General features: G+C 38.3%; 1 protein-coding gene and 1 pseudogene across 6 annotated transcripts in view; both read left to right on the top strand.

The window, feature by feature from the left end:
* LOC149203713 (uncharacterized) overlaps positions 1-26,270 on the top strand; it is a 554,312-nt gene that overhangs the window by 407,079 nt on the left and 120,963 nt on the right. For all 6 annotated transcript variants that reach the window (XM_089403546.1, XM_089403545.1, XM_089403544.1 and 3 more), the window contains 3 exons: positions 22,734-22,844; positions 23,794-23,871; positions 23,964-24,140. In XM_089403546.1, coding sequence (XP_089259672.1) covers positions 22,734-22,844; positions 23,794-23,871; positions 23,964-24,140 — 366 coding nt within the window. The remainder of the gene's footprint in view (positions 1-22,733; positions 22,845-23,793; positions 23,872-23,963; positions 24,141-26,270) is intronic.
* LOC149203714 (putative beta-1,4-xylosyltransferase IRX9H) lies at positions 1,288-14,126 on the top strand (annotated as a pseudogene).

Here is a 26,270-nt window from a genome sequence, read left to right as displayed (position 1 = left end):
TGTTAGTGACATTGGTTGTCAAACTCCTCTATCATGACCCTACTAAAAATGTAACCATCACTTGAACAAAATCTTGAGTTGACATGCTATGTTGTTTCTATCATTATGTTAATGAGGGTGATATTAATGACAAAGATCTTGATTTTCCAACAAGACTCAAAAATTAGACATTTCTCATGGCGACAAGAGACCCAAGCATTAGCAATAGATAATAGATTTACTTATCTTTTCTAGTTTCTGGTAATTTTTACAACTGTTGACTCTTTCTTATTTATTATGATATTTTTTGTAAACAATGTATGACAATATAAGTTTGAAGTTTGAAGTTGGCAATTATAACTCATTGGTAATGAATTATGAATATGATGCTTCATGAAAGTTGAAAGTTGTTTCATTTCATGTTAGGTATTATTTGTTGTAATGGTTACACTTAGCTTACAAGTACAACTTTGGTGATCAATAATGATAAATGTTATGTATTGAATTTTGAAAGCTTGAAACTTTAAGATTGATGAATCATGATTCATGAGACTCAATATGTTGTATGTTACTAACTTGTGGACGTGGTTGATGAATATTATAACTTCCAGATGATTGTTGTTAAATGGTTCAATCTATATTTTCTATGATTTTTATATCTAATTCATCATTCTACATGTTTTTATTGACATATGTGCATCAAAATATAAAAAATATATATGTTATATAAGAAAACACTCTGGGATTCACTCCCAAACCGGGAGCTTCTGAAAATGTCGCTCCCGCTCTCAAGTAACCTTGATCCGGGCCCATAGAGGACTACAAGAAAAACCTGGCAGCCGAGTTTGATATGAAGGACTTGGGGTTAATGCACCGTTTGCTTGGATTGGAAGTGTGGCAGAAAGACGAGGAGATCTTCCTTGGGCAAGGAAGATACACTACAGATATTCTGAAGAGGTTCAAAATGCAGAATAATAGATCCATGTCTTTGCCCATGATCACCAACTGGAAGAAGATAGATGCATCAGAAGACATGGATGTCAACCCTACCTTGTATAGACAACTTATCGACTATCTCTTGTATTTGGTCAACAGTAGGCTAGATAATTGCTTCACAGTCAATACCCTCAATTAGTGTGGTAGAATCGAAATGGGTACATTGGGCAGCAGTGAAGCATATTTTGAGGTATGTACGCAACACAGTCGAGTATGGGTTGAGATAATATGTGGGTTCACAGATGTAGATTAGGTAGGAAGTTCAGTGGATAGGAAAAATACCTCTGGGTACTGCTTCAACATTGGATAGCAATGGTTTCTTGGAGTACCAGGAAGCAAAAGTCAGTAGCACTGAGCTCTGCAGAAGCAGAGTATATGGCAGCAACCACAACGACGTGTGAATCTATATGGCTTTGGAAGTTGCTTGTAAGCTTGTTCAGGCAGAGGATGGAGGCGGCCAGTGTTTACTGTGATAACTAGAGTTGAACCAAGCTCTTTGAGAATCCAATGCTATGTTGTGGGGGAGCGCTCCCCCCTCGATCTCGCTCCCAATCCGCGCTCAGCATGGGAGTGACTTGGGAACGCGATCCCTAAATTTTTTTTCACTCCCTGCCTTTTCAGGAGCGTTTTGCCTTTTTTGCAATTTCTTTTTTTGTAGTAATGTTCGAAATGCATTTTTTTGAAAGAAACAAATAATTTTTGAGTGGGGCAGCTTAATGATCAAGTCTAGGCCCTAGTATTGATATGTTATTCATGGTAATGTTAAATTCTTAAAGTAAAAGTGACATTTTCCTTAATCTTCATTTTCATCCTTTGACTTAAACTTTTAACATTACCATGAAATGACTCAAGATGTTTGAGAGTGGTTTCGGCCTCATTGGATTTCATATGTAGAAAGTAGAATTTTAGATTTCATTCAAAATCCAGCAGACTTATCAGTTTTTCAGGATTTCAGGATTGGGGGATTGTAATGTTTCCATTGAATTTTGTCATGTATTAGGGTATGGAACTCGTATTTAATCAAGAGCACAAATCCCTCTATGTACCTTGATGTTAGTGACATTGGTTGTCGAACTCCTCTATCATGACCCTCCTAAAAATGTGCGCATCACTCAAACAAAATCTTGACTCGACATGCTATGCTTTTTCTATCTTATGTTAATGCTTAGAGGGTGATATTAATGACAAAGATCCCTATACAGATACAGAGGTAATGACAAAGATACCTCTGGATATTAATGCTTAGAGGGCGATATTAATGACAAAGATCCTGATTTTCCAACAAGACTAAAAAATTAGACATTTCTCGTGTTGGCAAGAGGCCCAAGCATAAGAAATAGATAATAGATTTACTTCTCTTTTCTAGTTTCTAATAGCTTTTATAACTATTGACTCTTTCATATTTATTATGATATGTTTTTAAACAATATATGACAATTTAAGTTTGAAGTTGGCAATTATAACTCATTAGTAATGAATTATGAATATTATGCTTCATGAAAGTTGAAAGCTATTTCATTTCATTTCATTTTATAACATTTCATTTCATTTTATAACATTTCATTTCATGTTAGATATTATTTGTTGTAATGGTTACACTTAGTTTACAAGTACAACTTTGGTGATCAATGATGATAAATGTTATATATTGAATTTTGAAAGCTTGAAACTTTAAGATTGATGAATCAAGAGACTCAATATGTTGTATGTTACTATGTTACTAACTTGTGGACGTGGTTGATGAAGATTATAACTTCTAGATGATTGTTGTTATATGGTTCAATCTTTGTTTTTTTTGTTTTTTATATCTAATTCATTATTCTACATGTTTTTGTTGACATATATGTATCAAAATATAAAAAATATATATATTATATAAAAAATGCTCTGGGATTCGCTCCCAAACCGGGAGCTTTGAAAATGTCGCTCCCACTCCCCGCTTTAGCTCCCATTCCCAAGTAACATTGATCCAATGTTTCATGACAAGTCGAAACACATAGATATTCGGTATCATTTCATCAAAGATTGTGTGTAGCGTGGAGCATTCTAGCTATAGTATGTTCCCACAAAAGAGCAAGTTGTAGATATACTCACAAAACCTCCAGGGAGAGCTAAGTTCATCTGTTTCAGAGAACACATTGGTATCGTGGAGAACCCGTTTCAGTATCAGGGACAGATTACTTTGGATGCTTCTCAACTACAATTGTTGCAGTTGTAGCAACAACAAATGAGAGGGAGTTGTAGTGCAGATGCAGAGTTGGCAACAGTATGCCAGTGTCAACAACAACATGGATGCAACATCAAAGTTGCACAATGGTTGGAGGGCAGTGGCAGTATGTCATAGTGGCCAGACATCAACAACATAATAGAGGGGTGATACAGAGATAGGGTGTTGTGGTAGCAGTGATGCCTCGCTAAGAGGGAGTGTTATTTTTTGTGGCATCGGAGTTGTTCTAGTCTCTAAACTTTGTGGAGAGGCTAAAACACATGAGATTTCCAAAACCCAAAAATCGTTTCTGGAAATTCCACCTAGAGATGGCTCAATTAGATTATTAGCCAATTTCAAAAATTTCCTAAGTCTAAACTTAAGGAATATGGTTAATTAATCAATATTAATTGAGATAAGGTGAGAATCATCTAGAAACTCACACGGATTGACAAATAATTAATTTAGGCCCTTGATTAAGTTCTAATTTTGGTCGTTGGTACTCCAACAAAAGATTGTAAGAAGAAGTTGATTGGTAGATGGAGGATACACCAGTGCAGATACTTAGTTGCCCAGGCAGTTCAATTTTCTCAGTAGCAAAGATTCAATAGAGAAGATTGAGTCAGAGGGTGAGTAGTAGGTGGTAGAGGAGGTCAAGAACATTACCAGAGGAAGTCTTCCAGTTCTGGAAGAGGCAGTGAGAGGGAGTGCAAAATTCCCAAAGGTTTTATGCAGGAACAACAATAGTCAGTTTGATCTAGCTGGAGGAGCTAGTGATTTAGCAGTCGAAGGCTAGGATTTTGGCTAGACAAGGTAGTGAGTTAGTTCCAGAGCCAAAAAGAGATAGAGCTAAGGGTTTCAGAGATTTCTAGAGGCAGTTGTAGTAGGATTTGCATTCTCCTTTATCTTTCATTTTCATCCTTTTATTTAAATTTGTAACATTACCATGAAATGACGTAGGATGTTTGAGAGTGGTTTCGACCTCATTGGATTTCATATGGATAAAGTAGAATTTTAGATTTCACTCAAAATCTAGTAGACTTGTCATTTTTTCAGGATTTCAAGATTGTGGGGGATTGCAATGTTTCAATTGGATTCTATCATGTACTAGGGTATGGAACTAGTATTTAATCAAGAGCACCAAACCCTCTTTGCAGGGAAGACTCCCAATTATCAAGAGCACCAAGGTCATTCGATTATGCAGGAGGAGACTCCCAATAAAGCACGAGACAAGAAATTAGAAATTTCGCATGGCAAGAGGGTCAAGCAGTAGATAATAGATTTACTTGTTTTTTCTAGTTTCTAGTACTTTTTATAGCTGTTGACTCTTTCGTATTTATTATGGTACATTTTGTAAACAATATATGACAATTTAAGTTTGAAGTTTGAAGTTTGCATTTATAACTCATTGGTAATGAATTGTGAATATGATGCTTCATGAAGGTTGAAACATTTAATTTCATGTTAGATATTCTTTGTTATAGTTTGGTTACTTCATAATGGTAATGGTTACAAGTACAACTTTAGTGATAATTTAATGTTATATATTGAATTTTGAAAGCTTGAAACTTTAAGATTGATGAATCATGAGACTCGATATGTTGTATGTTACTAACTTGTGGACATGGTTGATGACGATTATAACTTCTAGATGATTGATGTTATATGGTTCAATCCATGTTTTTATGCTTTTTATATCCAAATCATCATTCTACATGCTTTTGTTGACATATCTGCACTAAAATATATAAAAATATATATTATATAAAATTTTGCTCTCGATTCAGTCCTGAACCGAGAGCTTTTGAAAATGTCGCTCCCAGCTCTCGCTTCTGCTCCCACTCCCTGCTTCCGCTCCCACTCCCAAGTAACCTTGGGATCTGTGCAAGTTCTATATAGAAGTTGACCATAAGTGATTGCGTGTGGCTGGGGAGGAAGTTCCCGGGACATAAATCATTTGTGGGGTGAGAAAAAATCCTCACAACAATTTTTCCAATATTTCTCTCAGATTGGTTTGTCAGCATAGCATCCAAATTATTGTACTCAAGTTTTAGCTGCTGCATTGTAAAATAAACCCTCATATTGCTGCACCGGTTTTCCCAAGTTGGGTTTTTCTGGGGACACTAGCCCAAAAATAATGGTTTTAATTTTTTATGTGTGCTAAAATTTCTTAATTTCTAGCATTTTATTTTCCAGAGAATTTTTATGGTTAAAATTGCTTATTAAAATTACAGTTAGGAGAATAATTTCTAGTTACTGCAATAGATGAAATTTTCATAGAAACGACCTAATAAGGTCCTTGGTTACCCCCTTTATTGAGCTTGGAGACACTTGTACATGCCAATGCCCACCATGGAAGGGCATGCCACCATGAAGTGCCCCATTGACTCGATGATTTGTAAGTTCTTTTAATTGATTATTCTTGTGATTTGTTGTATTGGAGGGAAAGGGGACGCATTGGATCTTATGCAGGATTGTAGATGGGTCTCCATTTGGGGTTTGGTCTCCGTATATGGGGTCCAAGCCCTTCGAAGGGCCACATTGGACTTGTAGGGTGAGCGTTGAGAGCCATGGGCCTCGACCATAGCAAAGCGTACTTCATGGATCCCCAACACCATTCAGGGATTGCTTGTGTTCCACCTTTTGGATGAAGATGATGCTTTTGGATCACCATGCCTAACCAACTCCACACATGTACCACACACTTGGCAAATGTTTCAGGGTCTAGATGAGGATGTGTCTCATTGCAGGAGACAAAGGGAGGGCTTATGGCTATTGAAGAGTCTAGGGCAAATGAAGTTAATGAGATTCTTCTAGTCATGATAACTATTTGTGAGGTGTTTTAATTTTTCTTATTAGCACAATCTTTAGTATTAGAGTGTCTTCTTAGATCATCAAATAGCTACTAAAATAAAAGAGACAAGAACACAAGATGTTGGCTTTCTTCCTGGCCAAAACCTCTCACTCTTTGAGAGCAAAAGCCACACAAAATTCTTCTTATAGAGATTCCAATTGACGAATACTAAAACCATGACCCTTGACCTATTAGGCCACTCCAAGACCAAAACACCAATCCTCTTCTTTGTCACTGCTGAGATCATCATCATCATTGTTGGTTCAGCAAGGTCATCAGTGATGCACCTTCACTTAGATCATTATTGCACTCTCACTGAGATCATCACCATGTCAACAAGGTCTCTATACTGAGATATGTATATGTATACATATGAGAGTTGCACCGAGATCTTCATCATGACCTTGTCTTCACCAAGATTATGACTGAGACCATGATCACTACTGAGATCATGACTGAGTTCAGAATGTATGCCGAGACATGTATACCGAGACAGAGTGTCATTATGGGATCACCAAGATCCTCATCATCTGACTGTGTCTGCCGAGAGTGTATTACTTAGAGATATTCATCACATGTGCCAAGACTGTGACTGCATTTTTCCTTGCACCGAGATCTATATCATCAATTTACCACCGAGGAGACTATAATTTCCTTGCACCGATATTTGTACTATCAAGGAGGAGACTGTAATTACTCACGAAGTTTTAGAGGTGTTCGAAATTGTACCCATTTGTACCCATCTGAAAGTTACAGTGATGTCTGAGATCTGTACTTATTCGAAGTTACAGAGATGTCTGAATTACTATGCTTTCTATGGTGACCCTAGCCGCATATATATAGTGGTTTGCCTCTACATTTGAACCGATATGATAGATTGAACCGATGTGTCTCCTTATTTGAGCCGACCTGCTTGCTTTTAATTCGATTTTGCAGGCCGACGTGACGAAGAGTATTGTGCTTGTCATTTAGAGGGCTTCTTACATTGTTTATGACTCAAATACATTTGATACATGCCCAAGAATGGTTCTTCATGACATGGACTCTTTGACCTTTAAAGATAAATTCTAAGGCTCTCAATGGGAGCCATCTATACATAAAAAAATTTGCCCATGAAACCCATGAAGCAAGCAAAATAATAAACTCATTTTCTTGTTCACAAAAATCATAATTACATTGTCTTTATGAAGACCGAACCTAGTTACCCTTTCTTTAATAATGGCGTCATCCTAGCCTTTACAGATGATTTACAAGCATTATCAATCCACTTGGAGACCCATGAGGATATCATTGTGCCCCCACACCCACTTGGGAGCATCACATATGGCTTGCTTGGAAAACAAGGGACCAACCGCTGGTCCACTATGTTTGGATCCTCTTCACTCGACTTGCTACATTTGGACTCCATTAGGCCTCCTCAATGTCCCAACAACTCATCATATTCATTATTTTTCCCTCTTCAGAGGCTATTCTTTGTATTATTGTGGTATCTTGGTGGCCTTGTCACCAAGTCATGTCATTCATATGTATTATTTTATTATTTGGGGCTAAATTAGGCCAATTAGGCAAATCAAATCCCCTTTAGAGTTTTATAAATGTGAGAGAGGCTCATTCTAACCTCTCATCATCACTTGTTTGGGTTTAGCAGCAAATTGGAGAATTTTGCATTCCGTTTTGGAGGACGAGTTTCGTTTCATGTATGAATTTTGATGTTTGGAAACTATTCTTTTAGTCTTGGAGCTTCATTCTTGTCATGATTTGATGATTGGATATACTCATTGTACATGTAAGTGATTTCTTTTCATGTTTATTCTTGTATTTATCACATCACATGAATGTTGTTGGGATTTTCGCTATATAGGTCTAAAATTTACTGCTACTCTATGTGAAATGGTGGAGTTTTTGATCTATTTAAGCATTGCATACATTCATGTGTCAGGTATGAATGGGTGAATGTTCCAAGAGGTTATGTTTATTGAATATACCTTGATAAGTCATCAAACATTGCACATCAAAGTATAAAATCTTTGGGTAGCTTCTCTCATGCCCTAATTGCCATGCGAAGTTGCCTAGAGGCCTCCTTGATTGGGTTGATTCTCTCCAAATCACAAATTCACCTTGACTCCATCTCTCCCAAAGGCAAGGCACTAATCCAACTACTAGTGGTCGCCTAAAAACGATTATTTTTCACATCTTCTCCTTCTCTTTCTAGGCCTGACCCTAATAGGTCTCCTAAGGCATCAATCGAATATCATTCTAGACGTCTAATCACATCGTTTTTTGGTCCACTTCTATGCTGGGGTTTTGTATAGAGGTCCTCCAAGTTTGAAACAAATCCGACGGTGGAATCTCGAGATATAGCAAGCCCTAGCCCCAAGACCATTGCTTGCCCTAGATTGACTTGGGTTAGCATCTTCATTATGATCAGTGCATTCAAACTTCAAAAGAAAATTAACCCTTTGATCTTATTCCCTACCCTAATTAGGTCAAGCTCCTCATTGGTTGATCAACTCCTTATCCTTGACCTAGTTTCGAGTCCACTTGGTTCTGTGTGGTCCCGCAATTTTGCAACTCCAATCCCACAGGGATTACATAGAAGCCTTTTATCTGTAAGGATCCTTAGGTCTAGGAAGCCCCTTGTTAAGGCATATCCTCCAAATCTAGACTCAAGAATTCTCTTAGCCCTTCCTAGAGAGCCTACCACCTTGCTTTTGAAGCAAGCAAGCTATCTAATTAAGCCTCTCTTGTGAATAGGCCTTGGGAATCGCTCTCCATCTATTTATAGATCCATCCTTCCTAGTGATTCCCCTATATCAGGTCTCCTCCCATCAGTGGAAGTCCATAAAGAGAAGGGATCCTTAGTTGAGGTGATAATGGACTATCGCTCCATTGTTTCCGCTTGACGTAGTAGTTTCTTTATAGGATCCCCTCCTTGGACCCCTGCTAGTTTGAGCAGTGAAAGGACACATGTCCTCAAGTCGTTTCACATTAAGGCACGTGTCCTACACAACCTAAACATGTGTCCTAATTTTAGGGCACATTGAAAAATGTGACAGAAATGTTTTATGGGTCATGTTGTGTTCGACACGTGGGATACAACACCCCTAAGGGCCATATCTTGTGATGAATTTCCATCCATTAGACCAAAAAATAGCTCCATAGAATATCCAAAATCAACTCCAAATTTCAAAGTGCATCCAAAATATCTAACCTTTCCACAAGAGATCAAGTGCGAGTTCCTCCAAAGAGGCTGAAATTCTATTGTGCGATGATAATCCAATACAATGACATGTTCTCTAATTTATCTGAGGCATATGAATGCCTATTTTAGCTTACAAGCCCCTCAAACGTTAAATAAAGCAAGGTCACAATCTGACCTTGTAGCTTTTGATGAAATGTAATAATCTCCAAACAAGAGGGTCAAAATGTTGATGTTATGCTAAAAGGAGCCCTCGTAGGGCTTGTGTTGAACGAAAAGGGTGCCAAGACATGTGTAGAGGCCCCCTAAAATCACCATCAAGGGGTTGACGCCTATATTTCTGCCAAAATCATCCTGTGGACCCTAATTTTGGGTTTGGGGCACAAAATGGGTCTCATGGGTCCCCTGGTGGTGATTCTGCTCCAACATTGAGGGCATTGAAGATGGTGCTAGCCCTCCCATGTCTCAAGGCATGAGACAAACCTCATTTGGGCCCTGGATCAACTGCCTGACCCTGTAGTAAGGCTAAGCCAATTGGGGGCATGCTAGTCCAAGTGCGTCATCCCATAAATGATATAGGGAAAAGTACAAGAACTCTGTGGGTGCTGAAGGTGCCCATGGATACAAATGATTCTCTATAATTCTCTGATGTCCCATGTATCTCGACACATCACCTGTGGGTGTCAATTTGTCCCTTTAGAGGACCTAGACCAAGTTAAGTTGTCCAGACCTATAGATGGAACCACGTTCCAATTACACACAATATCCAATGATACATCTTTAACGATTAGGTACATTTAATCTTTATTGCATCTAAGTGAACCAAGCTTGAAAGAAATGGGTAAATTAACACTTCATATAAGACTTCTCTTCCAAAATTGGGGCCTTTGTCACATAATGGTATTACCTGCCTAGGTAGGAGTGGTTAATAAATGATCCTATGGGGTGTTCTCAACCCCCAAGGGGTAGTGACATGTCCTTGGTTCACCCTTCAATCGATAGGTGTTGTGTGAATAGTGATGGAATGGAGGGAAAAAGACTTCATGACCAACTGTCATGGTCAAAGGGATTGACTATGATGGAGTATGTCATCCCAGGTGTACAAATGTGAGGAGAGAGCAATTGTGGATGCATGAGTTACCTCAGCCTTTGTTTTTCCACCCCTCTAAATGCCTTTTACTTTTTCTTGATTCTTCTTTATATTACCGCTCGTAGCTCAAGGAATGAGAGCTCGCTTTGTATAATGCATAGCAGTTATTACCCCCTTTAGGATGGGCCATTTCATCAACCATCAGGGGTTGGGACTTGTAACGGTTCCTTGTCTTCTATGATATAGGGAATTATTGACTCGGGAACTAGGTGATGGCCATATGAGTGAGGTAGAGCTCATGCTTGACTTTTGCCCGTGTGCTAATTCGTAAGTCTCAACCATCTTTTGCATTTTGATTTTTCTTTTGTTTTTCTTGTGGCCATTATATGTTTTTTTTTTTTTTTTTTTTTGTTTCTTTTAGTTGCATCAACCTCCTAGGGTACATTTCTAGGCCCTACTCGAGTATGAGGATGTGTGAGTGCCAAATGCCAATGAACCAGTGGTCAGTTGAACCCGAATAATGAAAGTGGAATAGGGGCTCGTAATGTAAGATAGTCCATGTCAAAAAGCCCAAATACAAACAAGCATAAGCACCCAATTGCAAAATTAATAAAGTACCTTTAGATCAGAAGCCCACCTTCTAACATGTGCTCTTGGCAAATGGGCGAGGAGACATATTGTTAGACATACACACAAATAATGGACAACAAATTAAGATAAGCATTGAATGCATTATTATTCACAATGATACATATTTATCCTTGCCTAGTGACCCTTGGTTTCATATTCCAAGTGGTCTCTTGGACTCCCTTTGACTGTTCAACTTCCACACCAACCCTTAGAGGATTAGGTGTCCAATATTCCCCCCTTAATCCGAAGGGGTATGTATGAGTCCAAGAAGAGAGTTGTAATACAAAATGTGCAAAAATATGCATGGCAACACTAGGCTGAATGTGCTCTTTGAAATGTTGGTATAAGGGGGTGGTTTAAGGATGACCACTGACATTGGAACGCTTAGTCCAGTCACCGAAACTCCTCCAAATCTGGCAAGAAGCTGAAATCTTCTGCTAGAGGAAGTGTCCCTAATGCTTTGGAGAGGGAGAACTTCAACCCGGAAAAGGAAGGTCTACAATACAACCTGCGGTGGTTTAAGGATGACCACCAACTCTAGAATGCTTGATGCAATTCCTGGAACTCTTCCAGAATTGGCAAGAAGTTGAAATATTCTGCTAGATGAAGTGTCCCCAATTCTTTGAAGAGGGAGAAGTTCAACTTGAAAAGGGAGGCCTCAACATTGCATAGATGGTTTAGGACTGACCACCAACCAAAGGCATGCTCAAGGGCATCTTTGTCTCTAGCTACAACTCTGAATCTGGTATGGCAGGTTGTGGCTTAGGCTCACTTGAACTTTTGTCTCTGGCTACGACTTTGAATTAGGCAGCAGTTTCATGTTGTGGCTCAGGCTCGCTTGATGTGGCTTTGAAGCTTGTAGATGACCATCACTTCCCCCCTGTCAGATACAAGGTGAGATGATGGAGAAAACTCAACTGCAAGACTTTTCAATACTCTAGAAAAAATTCTTACATATGACTAAAATATCTTCTTGGTTGTTGAAGCCCATTGGCAAGAAGTGATCCATCCAAGATGAATCTTTGTTCTTGCAGGAGGCTTGTTTTTGAAGCATCTGTTTAAAGAATGAGTGGTTTTATGACAGTTCTCACATGGACGAAGATCAAAAGAATGATATCTCATATGGCCAACTCTGTCAGAATGTTGGCATTTAATATTCTGTTGTGACTGCTGTGGAAGAGGACCAGAATCTGGAACAGTTGAAGGTTAATTGTATTGAAGAAATCCAACACTATGGAACTGGATGGGCTTTGAGTAATCTAGAATATGATAGGACACATCCTTGTCATATCCAAGACCAGTTTTGTGCTTGTTATAGACAAGATTTTCCCAAGGTCTGATGATGGGCTTGGGAAGTGTACGTTGAATTTCTGCTTCTTTCTGCAAATCTGTTCCTTCATTGGGTACGAGATCAACATTATTGATTTGTTGTTGATGGGAATGTGTCTTAATGTTCTGAACAAAAACAGGTTTAGAATGATGACTCCACTGTTGTAATTTTGCTTGCTGAAGCTAAGATTCAAGCTCCAAAAAATCTATTTTTTCTTGTGCATTTTGCAAACATATTTGAATATCAAAGAGAGTGGCCTTGCTAATTTTTATTGTATCATCCATTGTAAAAAGAATCAAAGTGTTAAGTAACTCAAATACTTCGTCAACTTTAGCCATTTTCTCTAGTTCAAGTAAATGAAGGGTTAATGCAGAAGCAAAGATAACGAAATGCCTTTTCACAATATCAGAGTAATAAAAGCATATGCAACTACAAGTGGAGGAAAAGCAAGGTGAACACAACCCTTGAAAATTTTGTTCCAAGTTCCTATGCTCCAATCTATAGTTTGATTTGATCAAGAAGTAGTAGCAAAAATGTGTGGGATGACTCCTTCTCAAACCATGGATTGAAGTATTTGGTTCCTCTTGTTTATTAACAAATGGAATAATGTATTAACAACTCCCTCAAACTCTGGTTTTCGTCTCACATCGCATATAATGCAGAGGCATGTAACCAACCAATGTTCAATGCATAATGAACTATGTAAGTGCTCTCTTATTGTTTTATCAATTCCAAACTTCAATGGGAAGTTGAAAAACTCAGATGCTCCATGACACACAAAAGAGAACCAATGCCAACTCATATGGAGAGCACGAACAACATATAATTCAAGGTTCAACACAACGTTCAATTTAATTCCCCGTTCCAAACTTTTATATTCCTTTGACCAGTGTACATAACCATATGACTCATGCATACAATACAATGCAGAGGGACTGACCTTCAATGCACTTCAAACACAAATTACTTGCAGGAATTAGAGGTAATATGCATAGAGATGAACTGACCAACTTATACCATGACCATGCCAATCATACATAGCTACACCATAGGCATCTTCTGTTATCTCTTCAATCAACATTCTACCTATTTTTGTTTTTATGTCATCGGTTTATGCCGTTTTAATTGGAGTTTACCCATCAAAAGCTTTGTGCTCATCAGAGAGATCTAAGACAAAACTGTAGGTTTGGAAAGACCATTGCTTCATTTTCTGCTTTGTTTTGTTCTTGGATTTTTGATCAGATTCACCCCCTTTAGCATGGAGAATTTTTCAACAAATATTGCCTCTAAACCCCAAGGGTTTGCAGTTGAGCTAAAATCAATATCGACAAATGCTAAGCAAGATTTCAGTCAAGTTGGAAACAAAGGAAGGACGATTGAACTATAAAGATGGAGAGAACAAAGAATTTGGGATTAAAGGTTCAACATGAGAAAGAAGCTGAAGTATTAGGTGTTCGTGGTGAGAAGCTGGATCCCTTGGTTTGTTTATCTTTGGTTAAGATCTTAGATTTTGTTCCTCGCAAACTTCTTATTGTTGTGACTCCAACATATAACTGTGACTTTGAATCATTTGGATCATATTGTAAGGCTTGTTCCACCACCTCTTCCTTGGATTGTTGTTGAGATGCCCGCCCAAATCATGGAAACAATAGAATTGTTAAGAAAACAGGGGTAATGTATAAGCACCTTATTTGTGAGAAGAATGTAACTGATATTAAAGATCGTGGCTTTCATCAACGAAACACTACTCTTGCCCACATAGAGCAACATCAACTTGACGACATTGTATATTTTGTAGATGATGATAATGTTTGCACACTTAGTCTGCAAATAGTCATTTGAATTCTTCTGGTGTCATACTCATGGTCATTCTATGATAATGCTGCCAGAAATATTCACAACACAATCCTACAACAAATCTGGATTCTTAGAGCCAACGTAATTGATATGATGAGCAGAAAGGAGACCCAGGCTGTGAAAATTTCTCCTCCAAGGAACCCCTCCTGCAGCAAAATCTGAGTTTACTTCTCCTACTTGATTTTAATATACATTATCAAATTATTTTCTGAATACTAAAGTAAATTAATTCTACAGTAGCCTACACTACTTGAAATTTGTTTACATGAATAGAAAATTGAGCAAAGAACAAGATACATAGGACACAATTATTTTTGGACAGAATAGTCCCCGGAAAAACCCAATGCTGGAAAACCAGTGCAACAACTCTAAGGGTTTTATATTGTTAAACAGTAGTTCCGAATACAATGCTGGATGTCCTCCCGACAATCCAGTGACAGAGAAAATATAATGGCAAAAAACTGAGTGAGTTTTACCTCACTTCACTTGGCAGATTTTTACTGATCCGATAGTAGAACTAGCTAACCTCGACTATCTCTGTGTTGGCCTTGCATAGGGCTTGCGTCAGCCTTACAGGCTTTGCGTGAACTTTTGCGCCGTCTCTCCTGCCTTCTGTGTCAACCTTCTCGGTTGTTCTAGTAGTTCCCCTACAGTTCGGGCTTTCTACTTGAAGGCAACTTTTTCTTCTGCGTTAGCCCTTCTGGTTTTGCGTCAAGCTTGCGTGGGCCTAGATTGGCCCAATGCTAGTCCTTCTAGCTACTGCGCTGCCTCCACTAGTGTCTTTCCGCCTCCCTGTCTAGTATTCCCGAACTATCCCTACCCCTTTGCTGCAGAATGATCACTCAATTCGAATTCTCAGCTTCCTAGCCTAGAACTCGAACTCCAGATCAATTCGTTATCTCCGTGTGTGTTTCTAAATGAACCCCAAGCCTCCTTATACTTTTCTCATTGAGACTTCAACGACCGAGATTGTAACGACCCAGCTAAATTGATCCATTATATAAAGTTTTAAACCTTATAATAAAACCAAATGTGATGAAATTTAAACAGTAAATGTGTTAAGTTTTATAAATAAAATTTAAATTTATAAACATATATAAGTTAAATTTTATAAAATATATAATTAAACTTTATAATATATATATATATATATATATTAAATTTACAAAATACATAATTGTACTTTATAATATAAATTTTATATACTATATAATGGAACTGTATGATATATATATAACTTAAAGGTTATAAAGATATATGGCTGAACTTATAAGTATACATATGCTAAGCGTGAAACACAACCTATGCTAGCATACCTAAAACAAAAAATCATTAAAGGATCCATTAATAGGGGGCGCGTCCAACCAGCTGAGAATTCATAGCAGAGCGCCCTTTGCCAGGAAAAGATCTGAGAGTTAAATTGCATGGAGGGCGTGTCAGGTCGGGGGAAGGCGGTGGCTGCAGGTAGGAGGGCGGCCACCGCCAGGCCCGGGGATAAAAACCAACAGCCTGGATCGAGAAGGGGGAGAGAAAAACCAGAGAGGGGCAGAGAGAACCGAAAGCAGAATTTCACCAGGAGAAAACCAGGAGAAGTTAATTATCTATTGGAAGAGCTTTAAGTCGTCTGAGGTTCTGGGCACGGAGGGACAGAGAGCTTCTGTTGAGCAGCTCTCTGGATTGAGCAGCTAGGTTGCTCAGTCTGGTTGGGTGGTATTGGTCTCCCGAAGATTGGATCAAAATAGCCACGGCATCACCAGCAGCAGATTCACCAGTTCAGCAGCAGAATCAGCAGCAGTTAAGGTAAGTACAAATTAATTCTTCAGGCTTCTGTATTTCAGATTTTGTTACTGTGTGTAAATGTTTATTACAGAGATTAAGTCTCTAATCAACGGCCAAGATTAAAACTTGACTTGATCCACCTTCTAGATCATTCTCACCCATATTTTGATTAATACCCATAAATACTTTAATTTCCCTAAGTTTAGACTTAGGAACCGCATTAAAAATATTAATTATTTTAATAAAATACAATCTGAGTGGAATTTCACCAAACGGTTTCTAGGTTCTTTAGAACTCATGTACTTTAGCCTCTCCACCAATTTTCATGGCTAGAGCACATTTGATGGCTACTGCTGATTCTCAGGCTCTTGTAGCGAGGAATTTGATCCAAGAGGTGGACTCCTCAAGGATCCTGTCGACATGTGGCCCTCCCAACTACAGTTCAATATCACCCCATTTCCCTCCTGGAGATGCGTGGGCACTCATGGAAAACTCATCTTCGTCAATTTTTGTTGGAGCAACCTTAGGATCATGTTTCTCATCCTTATCCTTTTGCTTCAAAGGACACTGGGATGCAAAGTGGCCAATCTCGCCACATCTGAAACATTTCACCTTCGAAATGTCCTTCTTCCGCTTCTACTGCTGCTGTCCCTTTGATGCTAGAGGTTCGTTCTCCTCCTCCTCCTTGGTCTTCGTTCCACTTCCACTGCTGCCATTGAGGTTGACCTTAACCAGATCCCTTCTTAATTCCTCTTGTTGAAGGGTCACCGACATCTCCTCCCATGAAGGTAGTCTTTCCCTGCCGAATATACTTTGGAAAAAGACTTGCCATTCATCTGAGACTCCATTCAAGGTTGTCCTTACCATCGCGGTAGACTGAGGAGTAGACCCCACTGCATCAAGCTAGTCTCTTGTGTCCTGAAGACGTTGAAGATAGGAGTCAACCCCTTCTCCCTTTTGCATCAGTGTCTGCTGCAACTTTTGTTCTAAGTACATCTTCCGTTGTTCGGAAGAGCTTTCATACAGCGAAAACAAAGCTTCCCACATATCTTGGGTTGTATCTTTGCCCTGCAAATGTGAGACCACATGATCTCGAACTCCATCGACTATGAACCCCTTTGCCTTCTTCCTGCTCGGCCTTGTACTTCCTCCCCGATCATTGTCTGTGGGAACAACCACAACACTCTTGACGTATTCTTTGAGATCGTACACCTTCCAACCTGCCTTGATCTCTGAGCCCATGTGCTGCCATCTCACCCAAATTGTCGAATTGACTCCTCTAGTCACTGCATAGTATTGATCTGTTGTTTGGCAAGTGAAGAATTCAAACTTTTGGCAAGAAAAAGTCTGCTGAGGAGAAAATTCCCCTTCTATGTGTGTTCACTCTTATCTAACAGATTTCTGCCCTGATAGAAACTGCGCCCTTCAAGCATTGCGCTGGGGCTCTGCGTCACTCCCTCTACCTCTGCAAACTCACGAACTAGAAATCATACCTCTCTGTCGACTCTCCCAAAGAGAGATTTCCTTGGACTCTCTGCTTCCTGGCAAGGATTGCGCAATCCCTTAAAGGGGATTCAAGTTACTGCTAAATGCAAATTTTGGCCTCTCTGCTCAACGCTGGATCTGCTCTTCCTGTTTCAAAATCAATGCTTTGATACCATGTGAAAATTCCTACTTCAAGGAACCCCTACTGCAGCAAAAACTAAATTTACTTCTCCTACTTGATTTTAATATACATTATCAAGTTATTTTATGAATACTGAAGTAAATTACTTCTGCAACCTACACTACTTTAAATTTGATTACATGAAACAAAAAACTAAGCAAAGAACAAGAGACATATGACATAGTTATTTTTGGACAAAATAGTCCTCGGAAGAACCCAATGTAGGAAAACACGTGCAACAACTTTGAGGGTTTTATATTATTAGGCAGTAGTTCTAAATACAAAGTTCGATGCCCTCCTAGCAATTCAATGACAAAGAAAATATAATGGCGGAAAACTGAGTGAGTTTTACCTCACTTCACCCGGTAGATACTGGCTGATCCAGCAGTAGAATTGGCTACCCTGACTATTTCTGCGTTGGCCCTGCGTAGACCTTGCGTTAGCCTTACAGGCTCTGTGTTAGCTTTTGCACTGTCTCTTCTGTCTTTTGCGTCAACCTTCCTAGTTGTTCCAACAGTTCCTCGGCAGTTTCAGCTTTCTGCGTGAGGGCAGCTTTTGCTTCTGCGCTGTCCCTGCTAGCTCTGCGTCAGGCCTGCATGGGCCCAACATCAATCCTTTTAGTTGTTGCGCTGCCTCCACTAGTGTCTCTCCGCCTCTCTATCTAGTTTTCCCGAACTATCCCTGTCCCTCTGCTGCAAACTGATCACTTAGTTCGAAGTCTCAGCTTCCTAGCCCCAAAAATCAAACTCCAAATCAATTCGTTCTCTCCATGTGTGTTTCTAAATGAACCCCAAGCCTCCTTCTTATAATTTTGTTGTTGAGACTTCAACGACTGAGATTAAGTCTCTAATCAATGGCTAAGATTAAAACTTGACTTGATTCGCCTTCTAGATCATTCTCACCCATTAAAAATATTACTTATTTTAATAAAATACAATCCAGGTGGAATTTCACCAAACGGTTTTTGGGTTCTTTAGAACTCATGTGCGTTAGCCTCTCCACCAATTTTCATGGCTAGGGCACATCCGATGCTACCAAAAACTAACACAGGCGTTACAACTCGTGCACATAAAAGAATCAACTCCAATACAACGCTCACAAAACCGACCACCAGAGTTGACCACACTTGAAATGGTGATTTAATGATCCAGGTTTGTGTGTGACAAAGGACCCTTCCAAGACCTTTTACTTTTTTGATGTGTTAAATTGCATTTTTTTTAAAAGAACATAAATGAATACATCTGCATGTTGTAAAGAAGAGGAACATGATGTTCATCAGCACATGAAAACATAACCCGTTGATAATGGAGTTCGTCCAGGAGGGACTACGTCTCGAGGCCCTGATGTCAAGATGGTGTAGGCCGCTGCATTAAGTGTTGTTAATAGTGATGATGTACATAAGTGGTGATGTCGCTATCATACAAGGAAAATGCCCTCATGTAGGAGTGGCTCCAAGAGATGTTCCACTATAGGAACTCTCAGTCAAAAAGGACTCCTATCAGTATGACATAAACTCATGCATGATGATCATGAGCATCCCGCCAACATGGCATAAAAGGGATCTCAATGCAAACATACATGGCGACAACATGAGTATCCTAGCAACATACAACAAAGGGATCTCAAACAAAACATGATGACTCATGACAACAAGTACATCTCACAAATGATTCCACATCACATCAAGTAGGAATCATGAAAACAAGTAAGAAGACAAGATCCCACATCAAACATCAAACATGGATCTGTGCAGCACAATGCATAGCAAAAAGAAGTACATGAACATACTGCATATCCCTCACATCTTGAGGCCATCTGAAGAAAAGGATGTCAAGCTGTTGAAGTTGTTCGTACCATCGATCTCATGACGTCGAATCTCATGGAAATGGCTGCTCGCACATGAACGCTAACACCTGCACTCCACTTAGAAAAGTGGCCAAAAAATAGAATGAGAAAATGGGAAATTTGAACACACCATCAAATTTGTGGCGTCGAAATAGTGCAAAATCGACTATCAAATTTCTGAATTCTGAGAAAATGAAAATCTAGGGCTTAAGGAATCTTTTAGATTACCCCTAGATTCCTCAAAGATTCCCTCCTCCCGTTCCTGTGCAAATTAGCTGCCCAAACCAGGAAATTGACTGCGCCATCGGGTTCGTGCCGCTGAGAGGTGTAGGATCGACATAAAAGTTGTCCAATTTGGACATTGCAAAAATTTCACTCTCTTGGAAATTTTGCTCAATCATGGTTCCACCTGCATTAAAAATTAATTAAAAAATTTCGTCTTGATTTCCGTGCCCGCTCCTGCTCCTCCATGCCCGGGCGCACTAACGAAATGACGGTTTATATCAATTTTCCTGGGCGGATTAAACAAGAAATGTCGTTGCTGGAGTGGTTATGGATTCGTTTATTATGGAGGAGGTCGGGTGGTCAAACCTCGCCCCCTCCTTTTCTTACATAACAAAAACGTTAATTTTAAAAGGGGTCGGGCTGGGCCCGCCTTGGGCGGCCTACCCACCCCACCTGTCATCGGTTTGTTTCTTTATTAATGGCGGTTGGTTTGATGTGATTGTGGTTGGGTTCGTGCCCCAAGGGCTGGCCCACCACCTAATTCTTGGCGTGGTGTATGGTGGTTCTACCAAGTACGGGGGGAGGGGCTGGGGGTAGTGGCTTGCCCCTCTATTAATACTTATGTTGATAAGGACTGGGGTGGCGGGGTTGGTGGCCCACCACCCTTTTTTCTAACAATTTTTGTTATTTAAAAACAACATGGATATTTTTGAAAATCCTGATTTTAGGCCGAATGAGACATTTTAACAATGCAACAATTTTGCCCGGAATCCGGTCGGAGTTGGTCGGATTCCATCTGCCGGAAAAATTCTAAATTATGTCTTCATTAACCTGCCCAGTCAGCGAAAGTAAGTTGCATGAAATGTGGGTCTAGGGTTCGTTCCGTACAAAAACGAAATGGAAATGAGGAAACCTGTACCGTATGGCCCAGAAACTCATTTCCGGCCATACTAGCCCGTTTCTCGAGGAGGAAACATGGCCAGTACGGCCGGAAATGAGTTTCCAAGCCATACGAAGGAGTTTCCTCGTGCAAATTGACTTTTTCTTATGTTTTTATTATTATTTTGTTTTCTATTATTTTATTGAGTGACTAAAGTGGCTTCTAAATTTAATCATAATGTTTAAATGTAATAAATTATAATGTATCATGTATGCTTTATGATTGCACATAACATTTCTTAAATGTCCTAAATTCTTATATATATATATATATATATATATATATTCGTGTTTCTTCGTTTCCAAAATTTGGAGAGGTCGTGTTTCATACCCATGCCCACTTCGAAACTCGTACCCACTTCCTTGTTTCCAAAATTTGGGGAGGTCACGTTTCGTACTCGTGCTTGTTTCAGAAACTCGTACCCGTTTCTCCGTTTCATGCAACTTAACAACGAAAGTCAACCAAAACTTTGACTACCTCTATCTTCCTCATTCAGACTTGGATTGACGAACTGTTCACACCATCGTGATCATGACGACGAGATCTTTAACATGAACCTGGTTCGAGCATTATCAAAACACTTTGATTTTTGACCCTTCTTGAGTCCCCCTGGACTTCTGCATGTGTTTGGAGCCACCTGGATCATTCAATGTTTGAGGAAGGTAACTCTTGATGATTTCAAGATTGTGGGTTGCTAGAAAGGCATAGAAAAATCTCAATGGTGCACATAATTTTAAGAGGAACGCATTTATCAGATTATGATTTAGTGTAATGCCAAAAGTCTATAGCACTGACAGAAGACCACACAAATGATTTGTAGCAAGAGGATGGAGAATTCTGGAATGACAAATTAGAGGGGCCACAACTGGATCAAATTGGAGTAGGGCAAGAATTTGCCCGCTCAGATACCATACACACAAATAATGGACAGCAAATTAAGATAAGCATTGAATGCATTATTATTCACAATGATGCATATTTATACAAGGCTAGTGACCCTTGGTTTTATATTCCAAGTGGCCTCTTGGATTCCCTTTGACTATTCAGCTTCCACACCAACCCTTAGAGGATTAGGTGTCCAACACATATGATTGATGCAGGTGGCATGGATATGAATGGCACGTAACATTGGCTACTAGGTGGCTGTCAGGGATTGTAGATGAATAAGAGAAGTTTCTCTTAGGGGTCACCCACTTTTGTGGGTAACAGTGTGCATTATCAATGACGACGTTAATGACATTGTGCAAAGCAATTTCTTGAATGGTATAGTAGAACGGTCTCATAATGATCATAATATTCATAGACTGCAATGAAGACACTAGCTACACAAGTGGACACACCTAGAAAAATTATCTATAACTAGACTCTAACATTTTTCCATCTATCGGATACAACAGATACCCCACATTTTATTCCAAATCATTTGCAAATTGTCCTAGAGCACTTTCCTTTGCCTAGTGATTAGGCTCTAGCTTTGTCATACCTGGGGCTTTAGAATCCTTTAGGAGCATTGTTGATAGTAGTAACAATATCATCCCAATAGGGGATCTAAGAATATTGATTGGTATGACACATGCATGGAGAACTGCACTTGTTTGCATCCATGTCAAACTCACCATTTGCATGAAGGAAATCTGCTTTTTTTCTATGCCTTGTATGCATGCTGGTGGATCCACTAACAACAAGGAATGGGGCTTGGTTGAACCTTCTAGATGTGGGCTTAAATTGAGCCTTTTGCTTTTTTGTCTTTGTGCTTCTAACTGTTCCTTGGTGTATTTTTCTCCATCTCCTCTTGGTACATTAGGGCAGGTTTTGATCCCTATGTTTCTAATTGGTCACCAGACAATACAACAGAGAGATGCTTCCTTACACAGATATATGAACTTGTGTACGTTTTTCCTGTTTTATTTATATTCCAATTATTTTGTGTTCTATATTGTACTTACTGTGGGCTCTGAGTTTTATTTTTAAGCCACAATTATGTTATCAAACTTGTGGACAGGTGCATTACGCTTTTGAATCAATTTCATTATTCTTTGGACTGAGACATTTTATTGTTTGTTTACTAATCTTATGAAAATATTTGACTTCAATTGTTTTAATAGTTCAACTGACTGACCAGTTCTTTCCTTCACAGGTTGAATTCATAAATTCAACGTGGGAACCATTGGTTGAATGCCTGGCCCATATTGGGCAGCTACAGTTATTGCGATGCTTGCTTGCATCACAGTTAAGATCAGCATCTAAGGTATCCTCACACCCTTCTTTACTTTCTTCCCATATAAAGAACAGGGAATTCTGTTAAATGATTTAATATATTTTTCATCTGCCGTGACTTTCCTTCTTGGGATTGCCATTTAATACTCAGTACTTCCATATTTATCAGAAGAACTTAGTGGTTAGAAAATTGACAGACCATGCATATATTTTAGTTTCCATTGGAAGGTGAGACCTAGAATACTGTAAAAGTTACTCAAGCTTGATACTTTGGTATTTAATTGGGTTGTTTTACATTAGAGAAAGTTAGAAGTGAAAAATGGGTTTGAAAATGAAAAATTTGCTATCAACATCAACTTTAAAAAGCCCAATAGGATTCAAGATCATGATGTCAACCATATGGGTAAATAGTTTCAAAAGAAAGGAAAGGAAACTAATTTTTTAATTGTATTTTTGACTTATCTTCTTGCAAGGATTATTCAAATTTCAAGTGCAAGAACTCGTTGGATGCAGAATTAACTTATTCAATGTGGAATTAAATTATGCATCCAATGAATAGTACTTTACATACTTTTAATAAGACCAAAGTGAGATAAAGTGGAAATACAGAAAGAAATGTGCTTGTATACATGAAAATACATACTTCTTGAGAGAAACATATTTCTTTCATGTATTTCCAGTTTATTTCACTATGGGCCTGTCAAAAGTATGTAGAGTGGATATTTACTGGATGTTGAATTAAACTATGCATTCAACAAGTTCTTGTACTTGAAATTGAGTAAACCTGTAAGGAGATAAGTCGAAAATACGATTAAAAAATAGGTTTTTTCTCTCTTTGAAAATTCACAACCCTTATGTTGTTATTCTAACTAATAATTTTATTATTTTCCTTGGTAAGCCCATTTTAGACCTCAAAATTTCTTTAATGATACCTTTGTTTCAGAGGGAAAGGAACACTATCATTTTTGTTATAACTGCAGGAAGAAGCAAGCACCATTTCCTTTTCAGTTGAGGGGATCAATAATGCAGCAGTCCGTGAAATTAAGAGTTTTAACCAGGTAAGTTGATGGAGCAATCATTTTTACTCTTAATTTAAACTTTTCATTTTAGGCATTCAAAAGTAGATTCTGATGTATTGTTTTTTCTCTAGAAAGAAACCTCAGGAGTAGCACTGGAAGAGAAGCAAAACAAAGTTAGAAGATTTCTTAGAGAACTGAGCAAACAAGTGCAGTTATGTGGCTTTTTTTCACCCCTGCAAACTATATATATTACTGCTGAACCACCAGATTACATTGCTCTTTTCCTTTTCCTTGTCACAATCTCACAGGTAAGTTTAATGTATGGCAATTCATGAAAGATCAAAAGCATTTTTATCTTATTTTGTTCTTCAACATTATGAAATTGCTTTTATGATTGAAAGTATTCCCTTAGTGTCTCAGTCATGAATCATATTCTCTTTGAAGTCACACTTCTTTTCACGTGTACAATACATAGCCCCAAACACAATCAGTGGAGCATACTGCATTATTATATTAATCATATTAACTTATTTTTCTTTTAGGTTAAGGATTTTGTACATAATCCAACCTAGATAAACTGTGTAGTATTTTTGAAGGTAAGGAAAACATTTTTTCAATAGATATAATTAAAATGCATTAACCTTTGAGTTATAGCAACTGTAAGAAGAAATGTCATTGCAATAACTTAAGGTTTGTGTTAGTGGGATGACATTGTTCTTATGGTTTCTGGCACTTTTCCCCCTGCACGGAACATAATAGTTTCCTACTTTTATGTCCAAAGATGCAAAACTGTAAACATTAAAATCACTGTGTATCAAAGAACTTATCTTGGTGGTTAACCATTGAATAGTTTGCAATTCTCTCTTTTTTAGATGTATTCTATGAACATTGAATATACTTTCTTGTATGTCAATTGTAAATAGATCGCACATCTTTCTTTTCTCAAGGTCCATCTATGTTTGCAACTTATCATGATCGGTTATAGGGATTACGACTACACAAATACAAGGAGATATCAATGAATTTTCCAACCCTTAGATTATTTTTTTTAAACTGTATTTCCTTGCTCTTTATTTGTAGCCATCAGTTAATAGGCCCAGGGTTAAGACTTGATCAGCTGGGATAAATCAGTACCAAGACTATACTAACCATGTATATAGTAAGCATCATCCAAACATCACTATGTGTACCTTTATGGATTAAAGAACATATAGTACACGAGTTTTTCAGCACTAAGCAATAAATATTATCGCGTACAACGTCTCATTTTCAAATAGTAGAAATATGCGCCTATTTGTGGTTTTCTTTCCTATTCAAATGCTATGAAAATCTCCTTTGCCTCAAATGGCACATCTCTTTATGTACAAATTTACATAACTAATCATAACATATTATATTAGTGACATCATTAATTAAACTTTGATAATGAAAACGATTTTCCATACAATTAACTGTTGAAATCACATGTTCCATGCTGTGACAATCACTTATTACAAAACTTCTTTATGCTGCAATATTAGTTAAGCAATTATAGATAGAACATAAAGCAAATGCACAATAGAAGATAGCCAATAACAGAATTTAGGTCCAATGACCAAAGAAAAACCCACAAGGGGAAAATCCAACTAAATTCTTCTTCTATTAGATATCAATTGTTCAGTACAAATACGAAGTACAATGGGATATTAAGAGAATGAGTAAGTTCACCCAAATATGAACAAGTTGTAGCATGAAGATCACTAGTAGCAGCAGCTGATGCAAACACTGAATCAACCTTTCAGTTCTGCTCTTACTCTCCAAGTCTCTCTCTCACAATCTTCTTCAAGTCTCTCCAATTCTCTCTCTCAAGTTTGAATCCTTCTTTCACAATGCACAAGTAGTGAGGGGAGAAGATATGATGCACATATATATAGGAGGAACAATGAATTCATGCCATAAAGGAGGAGCATGCCTTAGAGTAACTCGTATGCCAAAGAGAAAAGAGTAACTTAAGCCATTATGGAGAGAGGCAACGCATGCCTTTAATGGAGGAATCTCGCATGCTTTGAGGAGTGTAACTCATGGCCTTTTAGGAATAGTAACTCATGCCATTAAGGAGAGAGGGTAACAAATTCCATTTAAAGAGAGGTATGCATGCCTTTATAACTTATGCATTTAAGGAGAGAGTGTAACATATGCATTAAAGAGTGCATAAGAGGAATCTTTTATGATATGACTTTAATGAGTGTAAGAAAGTATAAGATGAGCGAAACGAATTCATTAAGAGAGAGAGAGAGTAACGTAGAACTTTGTAATTCATCATGGAGAGAGGAGAACGAAATGATTGAGAGGGAAAAGTGCCTTGAAATTCCTTTTAATAATAATATCATAATATCATAAGGATAATAATTAAGGTATGATAAAATTGATGATTAAGTCAAAATTGAACTATTAAGATT

This window comes from Pinus tabuliformis, chromosome 2_1 (genome assembly GCF_031772625.1).
Source record: "Pinus tabuliformis cultivar Carrire ecotype Pingquan chromosome 2_1, CPIR1, whole genome shotgun sequence".
NCBI lineage: Eukaryota > Viridiplantae > Streptophyta > Pinopsida > Pinales > Pinaceae > Pinus > Pinus tabuliformis.
Note: the sequence above shows the minus strand (reverse complement) of the source record. Positions and strands in the feature narration are given on the sequence as shown.